The sequence below is a fragment of the Gymnodraco acuticeps genome, unplaced genomic scaffold (assembly GCF_902827175.1).
Source record: "Gymnodraco acuticeps unplaced genomic scaffold, fGymAcu1.1, whole genome shotgun sequence".
NCBI lineage: Eukaryota > Metazoa > Chordata > Actinopteri > Perciformes > Bathydraconidae > Gymnodraco > Gymnodraco acuticeps.
Genome location: NW_022992351.1, coordinates 1,866,745 through 1,891,996, shown reverse-complemented (window position 1 = coordinate 1,891,996; position 25,252 = coordinate 1,866,745). Strand labels below are relative to the sequence as shown.

At 40.5% G+C, this 25,252-nt stretch overlaps 2 protein-coding genes across 2 annotated transcripts; one reads left to right on the top strand and one right to left on the bottom strand.

The window, feature by feature from the left end:
- Positions 1-3,527: 3,527 nt before the first annotated feature.
- On the top strand, positions 3,528-14,277 carry c1ql4a (complement component 1, q subcomponent-like 4). Its single transcript, XM_034208980.1, has 2 exons — positions 3,528-4,091; positions 13,353-14,277. The coding sequence occupies exons 1-2, from the start codon at positions 3,546-3,548 to the stop codon at positions 13,530-13,532; spliced, it is 726 nt and encodes a 241-aa protein (XP_034064871.1). The 5' UTR covers positions 3,528-3,545; the 3' UTR covers positions 13,533-14,277.
- A 2,763-nt stretch (positions 14,278-17,040) lies between these two features.
- Positions 17,041-23,411, bottom strand: zgc:153867 (uncharacterized protein LOC337226 homolog). Its single transcript, XM_034208979.1, has 6 exons — positions 23,270-23,411; positions 22,834-22,861; positions 19,609-19,752; positions 19,294-19,467; positions 18,956-19,033; positions 17,041-17,593 (listed from the first exon to the last, which is right to left on the bottom strand). The coding sequence occupies exons 1-6, from the start codon at positions 23,270-23,272 to the stop codon at positions 17,565-17,567; spliced, it is 456 nt and encodes a 151-aa protein (XP_034064870.1). The 5' UTR covers positions 23,273-23,411; the 3' UTR covers positions 17,041-17,564.
- Positions 23,412-25,252: the final 1,841 nt, after the last annotated feature.

Sequence of the window (25,252 nt, the reverse complement as noted above, 5' to 3'; positions counted from 1 at the left end):
TTACAAGAGAGTTATCTCTTACGGCAAAGAATGAGAGCTTGATAGCCGGATTCCTGTCAGTGTTAACTGTGGAAGACGTGAGTAGTGGTCTCCTGGGGGTGACGGCCCTCCGGCAGCTACGTGCCTCTTGGGGATGATATGTCATCATCCCTCAGAGCTGATGCTCAGTATGTGTTGGTCACACTTCCCGCGCTGGTGTGGATTGTGTGACAGTGCCACTATCTCAAAACAAAACACAATATGTCACCTATACCTTATGTATCACTGACTTCAATTTTCCACACAATACTACTCTGCTTGCAAGAAATATTTGGATTGTTCTGTGCCATGCATTTCATAAATGATAAAACATATAGTGTTACTTAAATGCTTCTGGTAATATTCTGATTGAAGTATTAGTATGTCGTTAAGAAAACATGTAGACAACCAGCCACAGTAGAAAGGAATTACAACATGAGTAATGTGTCCATAAATAAGTTCTTCCTCCTCTCTTACTTGTTTACACAGAACGGAAGAAAGAAAAGATAGGACTCGAATTATGCAGACGTGCACAAAAGACAGAGATTTATTCTTGGTGTATCATAATATATGAAATTAATTATTAAACAAAGTAATTATTCAAACAGCCCAGTACTGATTCACCGGTGGCCCTTTTTCTTTCGGTGACAGTGGAGAGTGTGTGAGTCAAAGGGAAGTCAGAGCAAGTGACACGATAAAGCAATTGGACTAAATAAAAAAAAGACACATCTCATCAACTTAATGCATTATGTTAAAAGTTTAGGTGAGTATGAATACTAAGGGGAACAAATCAAGAAGAGAATAGAGAGAGAGGAGACAGACAGCTGAAAGACATGCGCATATTTCAATATTAATCACCTCAGTAATATTTTAACAGGCTTTAAAAATCCAATCCTGAGCATATTGCCTCTGACTGGCAACGATTATCTGCCCGTGCTGCTCAGGGCCTCTGAGTACTGTTCTAGCGGGCCAGACTGACTGACCCTGCAAACTGGGACTGACACAGCATTTAACTCCCCCCAGCGCTGCTCAGCTGTACCAACATTTACCAATGGAAATATCCCAGGCCATCACTACCCCACCTTCCATGCCCTCACCTCAGTGATAATCCTTTTCATGTCCAGTGGTATCAGGTCAATGATCCCTACATGGCCAGAAGGTGGTCATCCTATGCGAGGAAAGAGAAGTTGAGGAGGTGGTGGTTAATAAAAAGACTGTCATCAATACTGTATGTAGACCTATTCCACTTTACCCCCAATGCTTCGGTCATCAAACTTTAAACTTGCAGATCTGCAACTGTGCCTGTCAGACAGGTGACACAAAACTCTCAGAAAATTATGATTTTAGCTTAAAATCTTAGAAAAATAGCCTATTTCAGTGGCCATGCCATCGCATTATTTCCCTACTGACATTGCAACAGCGAGATAATTGATACAAGAATACAAAACATGGCTTTCCATTACTAATAGTGCAAAAACGTTGTTCAACATACTCTAAACTTGCATACTATGTCTGTGTGATACATGCATTTGTGTGTGTGTCTCAGAGTGCGGACATTGCAGGATTTTGTGTGTAAGGTTTTAAGTAAAGGAAAAAGAGCAGCACAATGTGTGGAGCAGGGTGTCTCACTAATGAGGTTTATAGCTGTGGGATGCGAGTCACACACACAGACAATGGTCTGGGGAACATTTAGTGTCTCCTCTCCATTCCTCACACATCATGCTGAGGCATCTTTTACTTAGTCACCGTCCTCTCTCTTGCCTACCCTGGCGCACCGAAGATGAAAACATCTGCCCTTGTTTGCAACACTTTATCAAACATTTTATCATGCTCAGAGTTTGCCACTAACAACAGGTGAATGTCAAGCTAACAAGACATCGATGCGTTTAAATAAAATACATGTTTGTTGGGGCTCCAAATTAATGGTAATAATAATGATTTGGAAATGAAAAAATAAGGGGTTTTACTTTTCACTATAGGTTGCCAATACATTTAATTATCCATATATCTGTATGGACTACAGTATTTCATTAGACACAAAAGAGAAAAAAATGCTCGTATGGTGGGGGGAGAAAGGGAACGAGAGAGAGGGAGAGAGAAAGAGAGAGATAGAGAGAGAGATCTAACAGGTGTCGAGGAGGACTGCCCATGGACACACACGGCGATAAGCGATATAGTCACAGCCACTCTGGATGGGAGCGTCAGGTTGCCGATCCTAATTTGGAATATCGTCAAAAAGTGTTCAGTCCAGTTTTTTTTCTGGACTTCTTTTCCTCTAAAGTAAGCGCCAATTAAACTCCATCTTTTTGTTCCTACCTGGAAAGAAAGGAGGGGATTAAGCTCTGATTAAGAGGCACTCATCACTTTCTTGGCATCTCCTGCGCGCTCCACTCGACACTCCAGCGGTGCAAAGTCCTTCAGGTGGGACGCGGAATGAACAGACGCAAAGCGAGTGTTATACTCTAATATTTTTGGATCATAATGAGTAAATGGTGAGTTATCTTTGAACAATTTATTTTTCACGTTGTGGATAATCAAGTAATATTTGTAATTAACACAAAATAAAACTGAAAATACATATTATTTTGCTTTTTGCTGGAAAACATTATTGTCATCTTTATTTAAAACATATCGTTGTGATATTCATTTTAATATTTACTTAGTTAAATTATGTATATAAAATATAGTATACATATATTTGCTCTCTGCTCTTTCCAGATGCAGATATAGCCAGAGGAGGAATCTATCAAACGTGTTATTGGCTTCAGGAAAACGGCACCTTTTTAATGTGGACAGTGGAAACAAGAAGGAAGTGGGATGTCATAAGATGATTGTGTCAGGAAAAGATCTCTGATGAACTTTTGACACTCACAGTCATGGCATTAAATGAGACGTCCATGTGAAATGAAAGAAGATTTTTTTAGAAAATAACTGTAAATCTTACTTCATCCGGCCAAACCAACAATATCCACTCCCTCCTCAATGAGCTGAATTTGGCAGCAGGCCTTTTCCCGCATACTTTCAATAAGCCCCGCTTCCAGTGCCAGTCATGTTGTCTGTATGATGCTGAAAACAAACTGAACTGAAGGACAACAAGGGAAGTCAAGAAAAGGTGACCCGAGATTTCATCAGATCAATTATGTTTTTGGTAATGTGTCACCCTAAATCAAAGACATCCATGTTCTTTTATTTCCTTTAACACTGGTGTGTAAAGTTTTCATCTTTTTAAGAAGAGGCTTTTGAAGACCGTGTTCCTGGTCCATTGGACGTCTTTATAATTTCTAAAGGATCCTCTCATCCGCTAGTTTCCCTACTGGCTGTCTTCCATTTTGTGTCCTTTCTCAAACACTGTTTTCCTCCCACTCCTCTCCAAATCCCTCTTCATCTTTTTCTACCATATTGGCTTTCTGAGAGGCTTCATCCTGGCCGGCCACATTCCAGCCAAGGGGGAAGAGGACTTCCTGACGCTGGCCGCTTCACGGCTCAGCCGCAGGAAGCGCGTCATTGGAGCTGCTGTAGGTGTAGCCATGGTTCTAATACTGTTGGTGGCCATTCCCCTGCTGGTCCACACTACCAAAGGAGGGAACTCCGGAAATGCGGGGAGCCATTATGAAATGCTTGGGAGCTGCAGGATGGTATGTGATCCCTATGCCACATCTCAGCCTGGCCAGGAGCTGACAGCCGTGTCTCCACCACCCAAGGATTACTCTGGGAAGAAGCTAAAGTCTGGGCTCCGTGGGCCTCCAGGGATCCCTGGCCCTCAAGGACCACGTGGACCCCCTGGAGAGCCAGGCAAACCAGGACCACAGGGGCCCCAAGGTCCAGGTCCTGGTGGCTATTCTCCCTCACTCTACACTCCCAAAATTGCCTTTTACGCAGGGCTACGCAAGCCGCACGAGGGGAGTGAAATACTGAAGTTTGATGACGTGGTGACCAATGTAGGTAACTACTATGAGCCCAGCACCGGAAAATTCACCTGTCCTCTGCCTGGCATCTACTTCTTCACCTACCATGTTCTAATGAGAGGTGGTGACGGGACCAGCATGTGGGCAGACCTAAAGAAGAACGGACTGGTTAGTAAATGTTTGTGTATATGTATGTGTGTGTGTGTGTGTGTGTGTGTGTGTGTGTGTGTGTGTGTGTGTGTGTGTGGGTGGGTGGGTGTGTGTGTGTGTGTGTGTGTATGTGTGTGTGTGTGTGTGTCAAACAGATTTTCATTGTGGGTCACACTGGGAAATGAGAATCACAAGGGTCAACATTTACTCAAGCAAAACAATATATTCTGATCACATTTTTGCAAAAGGCAAGCATTCAATGTGTTTAATGGGCCTGAATATGACAAGTTGGTTGTTGGGGACATTTTATTGAAAGTTTGAACCTCAATTGATATTAGGACTGGCTAAAAATGAGCCAAGCCCCGTGGGCTTACGTTCGACTTGTGTATTAGGGTGTGTGTGTGTACAATAGAGGGTTTGCATGTATGCGTTGGAATGTATGCACACACACGACCGTGCAACCTATTTTTTTTCACTGTTGACAATCCTGCATTACCATTGACTCACATTCACCTCAGTCACATTGAGCTCTTCAAATTCAGAGCACATTCCACTTAGCAGGTGGATACATGACAGCCAAAGAAATAAATAGCAATCCTTCTCCTAATTAAGGGGAATTCATGCTATACGGTCTAAAATCACAGCAACGGATATTTGCATTTTCACATGTGCTGTGGCTAAATGACAAGTGGCAGAATGCATCCGCCGCTGCCGCCAAAAGGAACAGCCTAATTAGTATATCATACACAGAGCTTGATTATCGCCTAAACAGAAGAGCAAGGAGGCACATGAGAAATGTCTGTCAGTACGTGGACCAGTCAGTTTACACCTCAGCTAAATAAATAATGAATGCAAAATTGACAGTCCACTCATCCACTTCCTCATTCCCCAGACACTAATTAAAGACAGAGGGGCTGATGGGTGGAAGAGGAGAGGCGAGGTGGGATAAATCACAGGGATTTTGTCAGAGGACTCCAAATTCACGAAACATTCTTCAAGTTGCTTTTTACATTCAATCATTCATCAAGGACTTAAAATGCAAATACTTTCTGTTCAGACCTCGATATCTAGACATGTAGTGCACCAAGGACTGTGCACACAGAATAGTGAGCTCGTATACTTTATAGTTGACTTCCACAGTTGTAAATAAGGTTGATTTAGACTTGATTGTGAGATGTGAAACTATATGGTAAAAATAATTCCATCTTGATTATTGTTAGGTTGTATATGCCACAAAGATGTGTTTAAGACCGCCTATTGCCTATATTGTCATTCAAGCCATTTTACCCTGCTAAATAATGTATAAATATTAGATTAGATCCCATCAACATCCACTATACTTTCCTCCTCCTTGGTTGTTCATTGATTCCCCATTAATTATCTTTTCCCTCAATCACTTAGCCTCACCCAGGTCCATCTGGCTTCTGATAGGCGGCTTCCTTAAACAGTTCTTCTAAATAGAGCACTCACACGGATATACCCAAACAGAGATCTGGGTATATGAAGATGTGTATAGTCTATATGAAATGCTGCAGTATGCCTGATCATGTTCCGGGTTATTGAAGCCCCGGGGCAGGTGGGTACTCTGCCTGTCAGTCAGTGGCTGGGGTTTACTAAACAGGCACTATGTCTGTTTGGTTTCATTCCTGAATTCAGAATGGTCAGTTTTATCATCGCCATAGGTGCTAAAGCTTTATTGGATATTTTGTCTCTGCCCACTGGGTTTGTTTTAATCCCAAAAAATAAGGATTGTAGTAGACACAAACTTCCCGGATTCTTTTTAGGTGTTGTAACTTTTACATCTTATAAGAAAAGGTCATTTGTAACCTAGGTCTATTAAGCAACCAGTCCGAAAGATTTACGAAAATGAATGAAACACAAGAGACTCGACGTGACATACACATACTGAGACGTCTACTTGGGGTGAGTGTAAGGGGGGGAGCAAAAAAGACAAGTGAGTTGATGGGAAATCAGGGGTGGAGCAGAGGAAGATAGATGACTTAATGGAGGTGTGGAGACAGTGGGCTGGTAGACGAGGCATCGGGGAGGCTGGTGGTGAAGGCCAGAATGAGATCAGGCTCGATGACCAATGGAAACCCACTCTACAGTCTACACGTCTTGGTTTGACGTGATCAAGGACGGCTGGAGGAAGTGAGAAATTGGTTTACAAACTGTGTTTATGCAGGATAGGGAGTGTTAAAAAACGTTATTAATACTAGAAACCAAAGATTTCCTCTGGGAATTGTTGATGTCTAAATGTTTGCACACTGCATTGGCTGCCGGACTCTTCCCTGTGACATGAGTGTGGTGTAATGCGATGGCAGGATGTGAGGAGGATGTACCGACTGTGGCAGGGCTTCCATGGGATTCTTTTGGATCTAATACCTATTACACTCACTAAATCCGTACTCTGAAAAGCCTACCTGCTCACACGTCAATCTAACTTTCACAAATCATTGCAGCACGACAGGGTTTCAGAGTCAGGGGATTTGTTATTGAAGGGGATCACACTGCAGTTGCTTCCATGTTCCTATTGCAACGGTAATTGAATTACGGTACAATTTCAATGTTTGGTGTGGATGTTTGGCTAATACTGTCACGCCCCATTCACAGTTTAAATGTTAAGTGCACAGTAAGGAAACATAAGGCATTGATACATGTGACAACCCAGTTCTGAAAGATTATGTATTGATATTATATTCTTATTAATGATTGTATATTAATTAAGCCTTGCTCATATAGTTATGAATGAACGTCTCATTGGCAATTCTGCTATCTTAAATGTGCTTAATCATTCGATTTCCTAAATCACTGTCACAAGATTTATGAGCTGTATGCTCCTCAATATTCTTGCTTGGTGGCAAATATTATTAAGACAGTCTATGCTAATGTTGTCATGCTTTATAAGGCTGGTAATACATCATGCAAACCTTCTCCCTTTTCCCTCCTTAAATGGTATGAAAGCTTTTCCCCTTCTCATTTATTTTCCATAGTTAACTACTGTATATATATTTAAAATATTCTTCATACAATGTGCACAGTAGACACATAGATACACTGGTCTGGCTACCCTTTAATCACTCCCTTGTTTTTTAACTGTCATAGACTCTTTTAATAACTCGGGTAAAGGTCAAGTTATTTCACACGGTAGTGTTAAAATGTCATCTCTTGCTGTAATGACCTGTACTAACTTCCCCAGTGCACGCACGCACGCACGCACGCACGCACGCACGCACGCACGCACGCACGCACGCACGCACACACGCACGCACGCACGCACACCTATGCTACAGGTGAAACATAATTAGCCTCACATCGAGAGACAAAAAGAGTGTTAGCAGGATTTGTTCTTTGAAGGCAAAAAAATAAAATGGTGATAGAAAAACACGTAATTAAAAAAAGGCAATCCCTTTCTTACTGTGCACAGGTCTGACCATTATAAGGCACATTGTAATACTGAAGTGAAGGTAATAGGAATCAAAGGTACGGTTCAATGCTACAGCCGCTTGTCGCCATGTAATCCCCAGGCTCCCAAAGGAGAGGGAAAACCTATTCAATAAATATTCTATTTCCACAACATCGTCCCCCCCACCACCCTTCCCCAACCCTCCTGCCATGTGCTGGAGTCCCTTAGGTAAGTTTAACAGCTACTTTTCTATTGTCTCCGCTCTAAGAGGTCAGTATATCACAGTGAATGAATCCTGTCAGTTTTATTACCAGTGGAGCACAGACCCACAGATAAAAACAAGACTTCATATACCCCCACATCTCACCGCTCTCACAAAATAGCCTCGCTTGATCAGTCTGTTACTCTAGGCCCACTCCCTCTCTTTTCCTCAACCTTGCGGCCCTTGTTTTTGTTTTTTCTTTCTCCTGTCCCTCCTTTTTGTCCATCCTTGTCTATCTTCAGCGCTGCGGCTTCACTTGCATAGAAAATGACACTGCAGCTGCTCCCCTTTACCGCCACCATCACCCCCCACCCCCTACTCCTTCCTCCTAGCTGTGGCCCCTCTGCTCCAAGTTGTGTTTACTGGAGGCCATATTATGAAAGGGCTAGGCGAAGACAGAGACAGCCACGGGCAAACCCTGGGGGCCCCTGCATCATGGCTCACAACTCCAACAGCTCCAGGATCAGCGCAGTCGGCTGCCTGGTTCACACGGATCAGCCTGTGTCCTCCAGCCGTATCCATCTCCTCTGTCGGCTTCCTGTCCTAATCCCACCACTGCTCCCTCATGCCTCTCTGTCTGGCATCTGCATTAATGGATGGCTTGCATTATTCTTCAAGCACAGGAATATCGGCTGAAGTACCAATTCATATATCATATATTGGCAAAATGATCTCTACACTGACTGACAAATATTATTTTCTTGTGGAATATTCAGCCACACTTTAATGCATTAAATCATGAGTATCTGTGAAGGCCTGAGGGGGGAAAGATCTCCATACATCTCCCTCTGATACACTGTTGCCAAAATAATGAGCAGGAGGATGACATATGCCTTGTGTCGATAGAAAGTCACAACAACACCATTGATGTCAGCTGCAGCCAAAGATGCAAATGTGTTATTGGCTGTCACTACACATGTCAAGCAGAACAACAATATAACCTTTACAGATGACAATGGATTGGTGTCAGTTTTTGAGAGATGGTCTTATGGGACCCTAAGAAAGAGTATATACTTATATACTCTACTCTTTCTTAGGCCTATAGTGATATTTGTTAACACTGTAGTGTTACAAAATAATAATCGGGCTGCCTGAGTAACACATGGCTCTGATTTAATACAAAAATAATGAAGTACATCTTTCTAAATGATCAATGTTGCCTGCTACCCAGACTAGAAGAGAATATTTCTCTTGTGAATTGTTATGTTCCTCTGAAGAACACGGATGGAACAAAAATAAACAAGCATAAACAGATAAATATACTAGAAGGGCATTCGGAGTGGGCCGACCACTGCCAAGGCCAATCCACTGCAACATTTAATGGGTTCTCCCTGGGTCCATGCTACTCTCTATCTACTCTCATGAAAATCCGCCTGATTCCTTTTGCCTTACCCTGTGAGTGTAAAAAATAGGTAATTTCTCTAATAATAATTCAACATTTAACGTAACAATTTCATTTAGTTTTTTTTACAGAACTGCATGAAATCCTGAGCTATAGGCCAACTATATTATTATGTATTTATTTACTTACAACCCTTGGGAATATGTTATTTTCTTTACACAGTTTCTGGTTCTCTGATCAGGCACGTCTCTCTTTTCCACATTCAACGCAGTTTGTTATATATCTTCAGAGATTGAGAAGCAGGCGTTACTGTAACTGACAGTTATTTCAACCTTGCTAAGGCAACGTTTCTTACAATTCTATTTAACTTTTGCAACATAATGAACAAAAATAATAATGCTGAATAGCTTAGCTGAATAGCTCCGCAGTGAGAAATATAGCCAGAGGCAGAGGCGCCTAAAAAAAAACATGTGAACTACAAAATCTCAAATCGAATGAATCAAGGCTGTTGTAGTAGAGAAATAATAGCTACGGTTGGTTTTATGTGTAGTTGAGCGGTGAAGCATCCGAAGATCTGCTACTCTTTTCCCTTAATGAATCTGGCTGGTGCGTGTGTTGGATGTAACATCGCTGACGGGAATTTTATATAGGGACCTACAGACAGTGTCTAGGAAATTGAATACAATCAATCAATCAATGTTTATTTATATAGCCCAATATCACAAATGTTACATTTGTCTCAGTGGTCTTCACAGTTTGTACAGAATATCAGTATGACAATACGACACCCTCTGTCCTTAGACCCTCATATCGTACAAGGAAAAACTTCCGGAGAAAACCCACAGTTTAAAGGGAAAAATGGGAGAAACCTCAGGGAGAGCAACAGAGGAGGGATCCCTCTCCCAGGACGGACAGACGTGCAATAGATGCCGTGTGTAAATTGAAAAGATAATACATTTGCAACATAGGTAGACCAAATGTTTGGAAATGCATGTGTGTATAATAGGAAGATGAATCCACGAGGATATCCATCCAAGACCTATGATCCAGGACCACAGCCACGACTCAAGATCCAGGGCTCGCGATCCAGGACACAGGAGCGCAGGATCATCCATGACTCCGGATCCCGGCGTATATAGACACCAAAAATAAAGACATTTGGGGAAGCTGGGTTAATCGGAACATGAGAGTACACAGGTATAGACAGAGAGAAGGAAGAAGTAAGATGTCCCCCGACAAACTAAGCCTATATCAGCAAAACTAGGGGCTGAATCTAATCAGCCCTAACTATAAGCTTTATCAAAAAGGAAGGTCTTAAGCGCACTCTTAAAAACGGATAGGGTGTCTGCCGCCCGAACACAAACTGGAAGCTGATTCCACAAATGTAGAGCTTGATAAGAAAAGGCTCTGGCTCCCATTGTACTTTTAGAGACTCTAGGAACAACCAACAACCCTGCATTCTTGGAACGCAATGCCCTAGTAGGACAGTAGGGTATAATGAGTTCTTTAAGGTAAGATGGCGCCTGCCCATTAAGGGCTTTGTAGGCGAGAATAAGAATTTTAAATTATATCCTGTGTTCTATAGGGAGCCAGTGTAAGGCAGCCAGAACAGGAGTAATGTGGTCCCTTTTCCTAACTCTGGTTAGTACACGAGCTGCAGCATTTTGAATCAGCTGAAGCGACTTGACTGACTTATTGGTACACCCTGATAATAAGGAGTTACAATAATCCAGCCTTGAAGTAACAAATGCATGGACTAGTTTCTCTGCATCGTTTTGAGGCAAAATATGCCTGATTTTTGCAATGTTACGTAGATGGAAGTAGGCGGTCCTTGAAATTGATTTTATGTGGGCGCTAAAGGATAAATCAAATATAACACCAAGATTCCTTACAGTCTCACTGGAGGCCAAATTAATGCCATCCATAGTTAGTATATCTTTAGATAATTTGTTTCGTAGATTCTTCGGGCCATGTACAATAACTTCAGTTTTGGTCGTGTTTAACATCAAAAAATGTAAGGTCATCCATGTTTTTAAGTCTTGAATTTTATTTAGATGATTAATTTCATCAGGCTTGATTGATAAATATAGTTGAGTATCATCCGCATAACAATGAAAGTTTACAGAATGATTCCTTATAATATTGCCTAACGGAAGCATATATAATGTGAACAAAATAGGTCCGAGCACTGAGCCCTGTGGCACTCCATGGCTAACTTTGGTTTGCGTGGAAGATTCATCGTTGACACGTACAAACTGAGAGCATTCAGATAGATAGGACCTAAACCAGCCTAAAGCAGTTCCCTCTATGCCAACTAAGTGCTCTAATCTTTGCAATAGGATATCATGGTCGATAGTATCAAATGCAGCACTGAGATCGAGCAAAACAAGAATAGAGACAAGTCTTCAAATAAATCATTGTTTTTTAAGTAATCACACAGCTGATTTGTAACCGCTTTCTCAAGAATGTTTGAGAGGAAAGGAAGATTAGAAATAGGTCTATAGTTGGCTAAAACCTCTGGATCGAGGTTGTGCTTTTTAAGAAGCGGTTTTATCACTGCTACTTTGAATGATTGTGGAACATAGCCTGATAATAAAGACATATTCATAATATTCAATAAAGAAGTGCTAATTAATGGAAAAACTTCCTTCAACAGTTTAGTTGGAATTGGGTCTAACATACACGTTGATGGTTTAGAAGAGATAATCATTTAATTTAATTGTTCAAGGTTAATGGCTGAAAAGCATTCTAGTTTACTATCTAGTGTAATATTAGAACTTACGTTTCCGGGAGCTGTTGATAACACTATACTGGTCAAAGGCAAGAGGTCATTAATTTTGTTTCTAATAGTAACAATTTTAAAAAAGCACATAAAATCATTACTACTGAGTGCTATGGGAATAGAAGGCTCAATCGAGCTATGGCTTTCTGTCAGCCTGGCTACAGTGCTGAAAAGAAATCTTGCATTATTCTTATTCTCATCTATTAATGAAGAGTAGTAGGCTGCTCTCGCTTTACGCAGTGCTTTCTTATATTCATTGAGAGTAATATGCCAAATTAAACGAGATTCTTCAAGAATACAACTCTACTGTGATATATGTTGAGCAAAATGGCTCAGACGAAGGCAAAGGTGGAACGGGAAAAGAGCATATTTTTTTAGTTACTGTAATTCAGGCTCTGTTGCTCAGTGATTGACTGTTTTCAAATTGATGCATACTCTATGGGGAGAAAGAGGGCCCCAGTGAAGGGAATGACATGATGGTAGTTGAGTTGCTGATCATATTCTGTGGCTGTCATGAAGATGTGCGTGGGTTGTCTGGTTGCTGACACAGATTGAGTGCTCCCACCGTAGATGGACACTGAGCCAGACACAAGGCCACTGATGGCTGACATATGTCTGATGATTGGAACTGCCACACAGAAATATTGATACATCCTAATAAGGAAGCCTTTAGGAATGCAACCTATTGTATGGTTATACTTTATCTATCTATCTATATATGAAAAGTGTTTTTTTATCGAAAGCATTCATGGCAGACCTATAAACATAGTATTTAAATGTCGATGCCAGTTTAAGAAACATAAAAAAGCAGTGATCTCCTTTAGGCTTAGTATGTTGCAATCTAGGCATGTGTATTTAAATGTCTACAACAAGTAAACCCAATTAAATGTGTTAACAAACAAGTAAAGATCCACAGCTGCTCGGTCAATAACACCGAGCTCACACACGGCATTCAAATGTGAAGTTGTCTGGCTTTGGCATAGCCACTCAATATCATGCATATTGAGCTGGCCCGGGATCATAAGCAACAGGTCAATAGCTGGTATGGATAGTTATGCTGCTTCTCAGCTGAGGTAGTTTCCCCATAGACAACCTGTTGTCCCCAGTGAGTCTGCTTATCTCCAAAACCCAATCGTATCTCCATCCTCGGCCCTTCACCACAGCCACAGCTGATCGATAACAGGCAGAGGGGATGTGTTCTCAGCCCACCTTTAGGGTCACAGGTCACAGTCCCATCTATCTGTTTATCCAGCATGAATGCGGAGGCGATGTCATACTGACGAGGGTCTCATTTGAAAGCTGTAAATAATTGATCATCACTCAGCCTACAGAATATGATAAAATGTGATAAAGGAATGAGATAGTATTAATTTAAAATGCTGCTGAGTTCCCTGAGCTGTTGAGTTAGTGGCGGTGACATTTGCAAGTGTTTGTTCAGTTTCGTCCATGTTCTAATTGTCAATGCGTGTGTCCTCTGTTGGTGACAGGTGAGAGCCAGCGCCATCGCTCAGGACGCTGATCAGAATTACGACTACGCCTCCAACAGTGTGATCCTGCATTTGGACGTGGGTGATGAGGTGTGTGTGCAGCTGGACGGAGGCAAGGTCCACGGAGGGAACACAAACAAGTACAGCACCTTCTCCGGCTTCCTCATCTATCCAGACTGAATATAACCATTCCTTACAGAAAATGGACACCAACATACACACACACACATTCCCAGTTAAATGTAATTATGCAAATAAATGCACACATAGAAACACACACACACACACACACACACACACACACACACACACACACACACACACACACACACACACACACACACACACACACACACACACACACACACACACACACACACACACACACACACTACAACAGATTACAACAGAGGCAAAGATCGAGTGAAAATCTGAGATAAGTGGGATGAATCCAGCTGCGTGATTCTGAGCCAGTCATCATGAACAACTGCAATTATCTGGCACCCCTTTATAAACGTCAGAAGATGTAAAGTATATATATATATATATAGTATATACATAACAATTGCACATTGCGGCTATGAAATATCTAAAAAACGTTAGCGTGTTCCATCTAACCTATTATTGTGAGAACCAGAATATATCAAACACCATGAGTTCAATTGATTTGTATTGCAATAATGGTATTGAGTGTGCCATTCAACAAGATGACTAAGCTGAAACGAATCTGTCATAGTCTTTACTTTTTAGATTTCTGCTATCCATTCCAATGGCCTCTGATCAAATGGCATAGCCTATATTTTTGCAACTCATCATTGTAAAATATTTCCCTGAAGTGAATAACACCAGTTGAAATGTAATCCCTGTTGTGATTCACCCTGCATTGGGAACATACTGATTAAAATAACGCTGTCTGAATAAAACCCATATGTTTCACCTTTAGTTCCTGTTTCCATAATGACACAGTACATCACATCAAGATAAAACAAAACATATTACACACACACAACACATTTTATGGATGGAATTTGTGTGTGATAAACTTCTAATTGCCAAGTACATTGTTGACATGGAGGGTATGCACATGTCACCGTTTATGTAAGGCAAAAGGTGGCAAAAACATAAAATATGCATCTTAAATTGATAAGCATTTAGAGCTATCTTTTTTACCATATGCAGAAAGAACTATAATCCATACAGGAAAACATTGATTTAAAGTAGCATTTTTTCGTCGGTATGTTGAACTTTTTGGGGTAAAATCATATGTTATAAACGCTATTGAATTAAGTATTTATCATCTTTCATTTCAATTATGTGTTACTGTGAAATGGTTTTGTCAAAATGTATTAATAAACACTCATGATGATGATGACCTTTACAGCTTGTACCTCAGACAAAGGGATATACTCTATGGTAAACTAGGAAAAAAGCTGCTTAGAGTTTTTCAAAATAAAAGGTGATATATGTGTATGTGTTCAAACCTGTTGACAAACGATCAGAATGTCTATTGGTATTAACTCCAACTGCCTTTAACTTAAAGAGATACTTGTTTGTTTTGGGGTTTTGCAGTTTCACTCAAAAACAGGAGCAATGATGCAGGATGTTGTTTTGCCTTTTTGCCTGTTATTCTGAATAATGTTCTGATGTTTTCAGATGGAAAAGTAATGTCAGTGCATACCCTCTATATTGTGTGTGTGTTGGGGGGGACAGTATGTATGAATGGATACATAAATACTGTAATATAATGAGGCTGTGAAAAGTAAGAGCTGCAGTGTTTTACTTTCAATAAATGTTGTATAATACATTACAGGCACGTTACTGTAATAACACTGCCATATCTACTTGGTACTTTATTTTTGAGAGACCCTGTCAAAGTATCATCACATGTATAAACAGTTATCCTGGAATGGGCTATCTGGTATGTTGAATCGGCAGAGTAGACAATTGCTATTAAAATATCTATACCCAACTCGTGTGTTTTCTTGCATGTTTTTTTTGCCGTGGTCAATGTCAGGGCTGAATAAAGGCTTGTACGTTTGACAGTCATACACATATGCAGACCCTTGTTCAGTTTTATTTGGAGTGACCACTCGGACATAGTGAGAATTAGATATACGACATGTCTGCGTGGACTTACAGCTGAAAATCGAAGCAGCAGGGGTGTACCACATCCGCCGCCTGCTTCAACATGGATTTCCAATATGTCTCAAGACACAAAGATTCATACTGCTCTATCGATCTCTGCTTATAATACACCCAGGGTCTACAAAATACAGATGGTTTGTACATTTCAAATGTAACAATATAAGGATCAATTGTACAAACTAACACAATTGGTTCGTTGTCAAATGAGGCTTGACATTGTTTAAAAAAAGTGTACCAAGATCATTTGTTAGAGCCCACAAATAAAAAAGAAATACATCACGAGATTTGTGAAATCTTACACAAGTAACATTTGTGCTTTTCTCTCAATCTATTGATGATACTACAGGGATTTTATGAAAATCAGTGTGAATTATCTCACAGTGAATTTATATTCCTGAATACATAGTATATTTGATCAATGGCAGGGAATAATTTAGCCGACTAAATCTAAGTTTGATTAATCACACTGGGTATATTTTCTTCCTTACAAATCACAACTGTGTGCAATATTTCAAACTATAGTCCGGGGAAAAATATTTCCACACTTTGTTATAATTGGACCAGTTTATTAATGTAATGATTTTTATTTTAACATTGCCACTTTAATAGTTTGTGATCAGTGAGAAAGAGACATCATCTGTAAGAGAGAATGAATCTTGAATACTAGAAAAAAGGAAAAGTGTCTAATTAGAGACAAGAGTTGATGGCATTCTAGACTTAAAGGATTTTGCGAATCTGTTGCTCCCGAGCGGAGAGAGAAGGATGTAGCGGCGCCCGGGCCCAGCCCCCGGCAGATTCCAGTTGAAAGTTAATTGGACGGGGAGAGGTCTGAGACAGGCTGCGCTGAGGCCCATTAGTGATTCCCCTGTCGAATGCAGAGCCACGAGGATCACAGACTCACAAATAGGAGGATTAAAATAATCAATAGCCTTGACTTCCATCGACCACACACATACACACCGAGTAATTAGTGGACAACCTATTCAGCAGTGGACTATGACACCCACCTGAACCTTAGCCCACACATAGGAGCTGCACACTCCAATGGCTGGTGTGCCTAATGAGGAGAAATAGCTGTGGCTGCTTGAGAGGAAAATGAAGAAAAGGCCAGGGACCCACCAAACAGCGTTCTACTGCTCACATCTTGGTGCTTTGTCACCGAATCACTCCGTGTAAAAATTACAGCTTGGCCACAAGTTATGAACATGGACATTTTGGGGCTGAAAGTGAGAGTTTACAATGTCACTAAACAATGTTAACCAATAAGAGAAACCTTGAATTGTTTCCGTCAATAATAAATTATATTGGCTTGAGCACCAAAATATACACTCATGATGTGCATTGAATTCTACATTTAGTTAACAAATAGCATAGATGGCAGATCAATATAAGCCTTTTGTATTTCGAACTGAATATTCTGATTAAAAACTAGTCCTTTCACCACATCAGATTCAAGCAGCAACACTGCCCTCTTGTGTCAATGTATAATCATCGATGCATTGCAGTGAGATCAAACCGAAACAATTACATTGAAACCACCAAGTTGAGTTTTCAGGAAAAAACATTTATTTAAATGCAGCAACAAAATTTGGGAACACTTTTGAAATGTTTAATTCTACCTCATGATAGTATGGCTTTGAATATACCGGTTTACTGCAGGATCGGTTCCTCAGCCAAAGCAAGTCTTAGCCAATGATAAAGTAGGTTGCCGACATGTATACTGTTTATATATATATTAATATCCTATCCAACATTGACACAGTAGTATCAACATTTACAGTATATCATTATCAATTCATGTCATCCTTAGTGCTGCATCTTGGAATGTTATTGCAAACAATGCTAGCTTTAAGACTCATGAATGCATACAAGTTGGTCACACATGTGAACGGACCTGGCAGCAATAGCCAGGGCCATTTGTGGTCTTTTTTAGGGAATGTAAAGGCACTTCTTAAATTAAAGGTGGAAAACTAATCCATGGAAAAGGATGGGGGGCTGTTGAAGCTAACTGCAAAACGAGGGTACATGTGACAGGATAAAAAAAAAACCGTTGGATGCTCTTCGTCTTCAGCCGTTCATGACCATCCTGACGAGTTCTGTAAAGGAGAGGAGAGAGAAAGACAAGAGTTAGGATCGTTGTCTAGATATTGGCAGAGACCCCCTCCTCAGCCAGGTCTGGCGTTACTGGGTAGGAGATGCTGCATTTGGAGGCAGATCCCCCACATTCCGTCTACCCAAAGGAGAAAGGGTTATAGAGTGTACTGAGAGAAAGAGGTGAGTTAATCATCTCTATCTCCTATTTAGCCAGAGCATTTGGCAGGGTCTATGATCCAAGAGGAGCTAGTTAGAGAAGCCATCCTTGCTGTATGCTTTCCTCTAGCTGAGAAGCAGAGAAAGGGGGAGAAGATCAAGGGAGTTTAAGTCCAGTCAGAGAGCGGCCAGCTACGAAATCAGCTTCCATCAGCACAAAAGAGCAACGTATTGCATTTCTCTGTTAGTAGGAAAAGGGACTGGTCTACTCTCCCAAAGCTGGTGGCTGTATTCAAACTCTATAATGTCACAGTCTATTTCATCTGATTAAGAAGAAGCATCACTTCTAACACCGACAGAGGAAGAAGCCTATTTGAATAGCAGCAATGACAAGCAAATGAGATTAGAAGCGCTGCCTTGCGACCTTCACACCCGTCAAATAACTCGCCAATGGCCACCAGGCTTCCCCTGAATAAAACCAGTCACTTCCTTGTGTGTCTTAAACTGAGGGGGCCCCAGACACATGCAGAGGGGCATGCTGCAGCTAGGGGCCAAGACAGCAGAGGGGGGGGGGGGGAGAGAGAGGGGGAGAGAGAGAGAGAGAGAGGAGAGAGAGAGAGAGAGAGAGAGAGAGAGAGAGAGATGAGCGGGTCCGCCAGGCTTTCCCCACACCTACTTTGCAAAAGGACATTGTTCCCGTTTGCAAATATAAAGGGCACACTACAGGCGATCAGTGTTAGAAGGGCCTAATGGGATTGGATTATTTAACAACTAAAATGCAGGAAAGCCTTGAAGTGCCATCTCATGGTAAACCAAATACCAAATACCAAATACCAGCCCTCAGCCTGACATGATGTGGCGGACAAACGCTGTGGAAGAAGAACAGTTGACACACTGTCAGCGGATATCAATGCACCAATGCACCAATTAGCCACAAGTGGAAAGGCACATCAAAAGACAGTAACAGCAACATGGATGGATAACCAGCTCATCACAGGCTAAATAAAGCAGAACTGCAGTGACAGTTTAGTACGCTAAAGGGTGTTTCCAATGATGATCAGCATCTCCCACAGCGCACACAGTATAACGCATGACTGAGGAGTCATTATCACAATGCCAAGGCTGGCTATGATGGTTTCATTAAACACTTTGCAGGTTTGTAGCAACCGCATCAAGTAAGTATCCTATGTTGTTTATTTCTCTCTCACCTTCGTAGTTGATGCAGCCATTTGCATCTTCGTGTCCCGCCAAGAGTGTTTCAACTTCCTCCTCTGACATTTTCTCACCTAAAAGACAGAACATATTTATTCTAACAATATTGATGATACTACAGTCTTTATTAAAAAGTGATGAGGGATGTCACAAATGAACGATATGGGGAATAAAAGATAAAAACAATTTATTTTGATGCCATGTACATTCAGTTTTACATTTCATCATAATAATCACATACATTAAAGATTGTTAATATAGTGTGTAAACTTAGAATCAACTCAAAATCATTCTTATCTCGATACCTAATAAGGAGGATGGAAATGTAGCTCACCTAGCGTAGTGAGCACGTGACGAAGCTCTGCTCCCATTACTGTGCCGTTGCCCTCCTTGTCAAAGACACGCAGTCCCTCTACAAAATCCTCCATGGAGCCCTGGTCTTTATTCTTAGCGATGGCCTGGAACATGGGCAGGAACTGCTCAAAGTCCAGCATCTTCATGTTCATCTCTGCAAGAAGACAGAATAAATGCGGTAAGTCTCTAGCTGCAACACACAACTGTGCAATCGAAAGAGAATAAGATCATTTTCTAATCATTTATGTACATTTAAGACCTACACCTCCTCAGTGTGTTTAGTATTCCATCTCACCCTCAGCCTTGGGGTTGCCCAGGACCTTGAGCACCTCAGCGTTGACGGGGTTTTGGCCCAGGGCCCGCATGACGTCCCCACACTGACTGAAGCTGATCTTGCCATCTCCCGTCCTGTCGAACAGCAGGAATGCCTCCTTAAACTCTGCAGGATACACAGACACATGACAAATTAGATTAGGGGATTTCATTCTGTTGGAAACTAAGATCAATAAACATGTATTGTAGAATGATGTGAAGAGGGAGGTGATAGGAGGAGAAATGGGAAAAGCCAGTAAAGGAAGACAAGCAGACAAGAGAAAGCACAGGTTGTGGCCTGGTCTATGGCCTACATTCAAGTGAGCAGGCGAGCACACAGCACTACACCGACACATCTGCGTACGTTTCTATATAAATATAGATAATATAATACAATGTATTAATATACTGTACAACTCTAAGGCCAATTCCTAACTCATGTGCCGTGAAGAAACTGTATTTAAACACTTATTGTGACTAAAATAATCGTTGCCACCACAGACAGCTTGCTGGTTGACATTGCAAATGCCCATCCAACTTCCTTAATTTACCCAAATCTATATTTTCAGGCAAGTTATCTGGTCAGTCACTTCACTAATGAAACACTACTATCTTTGTCATGGTTGTTGTGGTTTTAAAATGTTCTAAAGATTTCAAACATGGCAAAAACATGTAATAGTCATAGCTTCAAGTCAGTAAACTAACGGCTATGGTATAGATGTTTTCTTATAAAACTGTTAAGATTACATTAAAGTAAAGAACTGTCATAAAGCAGGGGTTCCCAACCCCCGGTGGTGTTACTGCCGGGCCGTGAAATAGCTGTGAGTTTATCGTAATATTTGCAGAATTATAAACATATATAAAAAAAATCATCATAATATTGTTTTCAAAAAGTGTTTACTTTTCGCACCGATACCAGTCATATTATTTCATCCAGTAGCCTGGTTAATCTTCCACCAGAAAACCGTTGAAAATGGCTTTTATGATGTTCCGAGGGATTCGGCGGCTCAGCCTGGTCTCAGCCTCTCGTGCACACGAGAAAGTTACCGGTGCGCCCAGTAGGAAGAGGAGTGTTCGGTGTGTTTGTGTCCGTCCGACACCGGCATTTGTTTTCAAATGACAATGAACAGTAATTTACACACATCTGGCTAACTCCATAGTTATATGCGGGTGTTCCCAAAAGAAGTTTAATCCTAATCTCGATGTAGTGCTAAATGCTGTCGGAGTGCACCGGAACGAACAAGGTTAAAAAAAACTGAATAACGTCGTTTTTTTGGTTTTCCGTTTTTCTGAAAAAACAAAAAACGACACCGGTTCTTTTTTAAACGTTGTTAATATGTTTTGGATGCATATTGTTCTAGTGTTTGTTCAGGCTGTTACATAAAAGTAGCCTCTGTTGCTACCTGCTGGTGGTGAGTAAATATTAAAATCAGTTAAAATTGACAACCGGTCGAGGATTTGTATTGGATCTGCCGGTCCTTGGCACAATAGAGGTTGGGAACCCCCGTCATAAAGGGCTCAACTTATTAAAGAGATGTGTTGTCTTGAAGAGGATGGCCACAAACATCCCGAATGCTCTAGGTCTAAACTAAAGTGAACGCTCTTCCTACAAAACATCAGTTTCAGATAGGCATGTCAACTCAAGTTTAAAGCATTTTAAACATTGGCTTAGATCTTTATAGCTATTGGTCAGAAAACAAAAAGGTCTTAAGATGTAGAAAAGGATGCCAAATGTATTTGACATTTGACTTGCTTAATAACATAATGTATGAATTAACTACTTAATTCATCCGTGTTAATCGTTGTGAGTCTTAAACAAAGACATGGCAGAAGCTGTAAAGTATTTAAGAAATGCAGTCAATCACTTCCAAAACGATCACGCAAAAAACACAGCACTCATTAAACAATGTGAAAGTAATACTGTTCTGTTAATATAGTGTAATCTCTAAAAACGTGTCACTCATTTTATGGTAGCAATCAAAGATCAATGTGTAGTAAGTAGTCAGGCTATTTGATCTTCTATTTCAGCAAGAATATATCTGGTTTGAATATATTCCTTACAAAACTTTAAAAACAAGATTCGACTTCTCTGCTGCTCCCCAACTCCACTTTGACATGTCACAGTACTATCTTGAGTACTTCTCAAAGAGTACAAAACATTGAGTAGTTGTTTAAGGGGAACTACCTAGGCGTTATCATTTATCAGCTATGATGCAATCGTGTCATTCATCACAGGGTTGATGAAGTTAGCTTTGATCTAACACTAGACAATGTAAGACAGTCAAACAGCTTATCTAAAAACTAGCTATCAGGGAGACATGGAGTCGGATTACACAACATCCGGGCGGCAGCTATTCTCCCCAAAAAGCTCAGGCACTGTTGTGGAGTTGTTCCTGTTCTGAGGAATGTGCCTCTTCCCTTCTGGGGTGTGAGCACTTTTCCCAACACCATATTTGGTATTAGAGGAGTGGAGGAAAGTAGGAGGAGAGTGAGAGTAGCTATAGCCTATTATGTCAGTGTGATTAAACAAACCAGCCTTAGGACAAAAACCATGCACCACTGTATCCAGCACCAAAAAAGGGCACGCTCTAGGAGATGAGTTGCTTGGAAGATAACAGGCAAAGTTTATGGCAAGCTGACACAACCAGGAATGAATACAGTCCAACAGAACAAGACTTATGAGGACAAATGTGACCCTGGCTACTTAGGCTTACTAATAAGTGCTGTAATGCATGATTGACCACGTAAAAACACTGCGACAAACTGTCAAAGCGGGGAAATAGTATTATAACGTTATATGCACAATATGACTGATTTTGACGTACCAAACAACAGTGCAAAGCAACCATCATTCACATTTATTACAGATTTGTTTTGTTACCAAAATCTACATGCAGATCACACCCTAAACACACCGAGATAGCCATCAGTTCTGTGCTAAGGCGGTCCCTCTTTCAGAGACTTACCATGAATCTGATCCAGGTTAAATTCAATCTGGAAAGGACAAGCAGTTGCAAGTGGAAAGTGATGAAACAGTACGGAAATAAAGAAGGCAAACCTAGCTTAAAACCAGAACTACTATGTCAGGCGGGCATTGAGCAGGATGATAGTGAAGATACAGGGCAAAGTGTCATCTTAAAGAAGCAAGAATGAAAGCATGCAATACAGGAGAGAACTTGAAGAGCCACAAAACAAAATCAAAACTCACCAAGGATTTGATCTTCCGAGAAGTCAGACTGTTCAAAGAGAAATAAGGCTACATGAAAAGTGTTCCTTTTGCTACGCAATAAAAAGGCTAGCTTGGGTTGACTTCAAAAGCTTTTGAACATAGTTTGAAAATAGTTAGATCTATTCACATCAGATATTTGCTAACTAAAGCACATTCAGCACATATTCATTTACAAGTAGATATTCCAGCGACATTGATTAGCTTGTCGTGAGATTGTTAACTTTATCTACAGTTACCGTGCAGGCTAATGTTAGCTTCTCAAAAAGTTGCACTTCCGCTAGCAACCCGCGAGCCATTTCAGACACTCAAACTCAACTTAACACCGTTGTAAAGCTAAAACATTTTCTATAAAGAAGAAGCTAATCACACAAGATAAATGGTAATGTTATTCAAGTCGAGTGGAACAAAAACCCACCATGGTTCTGTTGGCTGAGGTGTGTCCGAGGCGTCGGCTAACCAAAGAATGTGTGACGGCTCTCAGAGAAGGTTGAGAAAACCACAGCAGCCGTGCGTCATGACGTAGCACGCACGACGTCCTAGCTTCAGGGCGAACAGCTACGCTCCATATATAGGAATATAAACGTGGGTATAGCTTGTGATTTACTGGACACTAATTATATATCCATAAACCTCCTTAAACTACTAATTTTATGACTGAGGTGACAGATACAAGTATTAAGTACATTTAAGGGTGTAAACTAAAACATTTTACCTTATTTAGTGTTAACCTTAAATCAGAATTACATTCTGTGACATCACAATTTATATTAGATTAAACTAACATTAAAAACTATTTTTTTTGTAAAATATTTTTTTGATTTTGTGACAAAATGGAATATTTGAATCCTTGTTATGTCGGGTAATTTGAGAATTAGGTCAGTGAAGACTGACATCTTGTGTCAAAATTACAACGATCCATATTCATGGTTTCTGGATAAATACGTTTTAGCATCTGCACTGATGTTGTCGAAAACCCATATAAGACACACATTCTTATGCCAAGGACAGTGATAAATGTCTAAAACATGTTCAGAGGTGATTTTGAAAGTAAATTACATTTAGGAACGTGCCCTTAACCTTGCAGAGTAATGAGTGAATACATGGACTCTACTAAGGGATGTTAATTAGGAGTCGGACCAGTCGAGTCTTTGATTATGCACAGGTTTAGGATGTTTTAAATGATCTTTGTCTATTTGTTGTGCAAGTTTGACTTTGATGATTTTGCCCTTAATTGGGTAAATGAATGCATCAAAGATTTGAGTGTCTGGCTGTAAAGGAATGATGGATCATTTTCGACCAGTGAGATCATGGACTGCTGCTGCATCTCTTAACAGCGTGGCTAAAGAACCGTCCTCCGCCAGCAGGAGCTCTGGCCTCCTGTCATGTCTGTGGTCCCACTGTGAGCAGAAGCGGGCTTCTTAACTTGGCCCAGATATTCACACAGGCTAAATGGGACACGCATCATGCAGCAAGAATGACACAGTGTAACACCTAAAGCACATGAAGATGGCAGCAAAGCTAGAGCACAGACAAAGCTAAAGAATATTAGCACAAAGTCTAATGTGGGCATCAATATAAATTGAGTTTCTTCGAAGACATATTTACATTAAAACAGATTTATCTTATTGACCTTTAATCTATGTTTTGGATTTACTGTATGTTAACATGTTTTCCTTGATCACGTTACATACTTTGTTTATTTAATCCCAATATGTCTTTCCATCTTATTTATACTTATTAAATGTAGAAACTCGTATTTTATCCTTGTCCAGTCATTCAGAGGGTTCAAGAAATGGGACTTACATTTTAGATTATATAATAAGTAGTACCCTAAAGCAGTATTTAATCTTTTTAACAGATAGCAAACAAATTAGGTAAGGATTCCTTTAAAATGTATTTTAGAGCTGTGTGAAGGTTATATTTTAATGAACAGACTCTTTGCTCAGTGCCTTTTTGCATTAAATGTTTTATTTTGTAAGGTAAGCAGCCAAAATTTAGAACTACCATATGCGATATGACTTCCATTAATCAATGGGCTTCAGCTTGGTCAGGTGAATGTGCATTTTGTGAATTTTTACAAAAGCTTTTTATCTAAGTTGAAGGACAGAAGCTCTCCTCTCTTTGCAGCCAGTGTGTAGCTTTGAAAAGTGGGGCAAATGAAAACTCTCTGAATTATTAATCTTGTGAAGAATAACACATTTTCTCTTGCTGCGGTATGAATAAGGGATTTAGTTTAGTTATTTTAGTTATTCTAATCAGTGGTGTATAGTCACATTGATTTGTTGAAATCATCTTCCTAATGAAAGAATTAGCACATACTGTGGCAGAAAATGCATCTTTCTCCCTAAGGAGGTCACTGACTGACTGACAGCTTAGTGCCCCATTTCTTTCTTTAGCT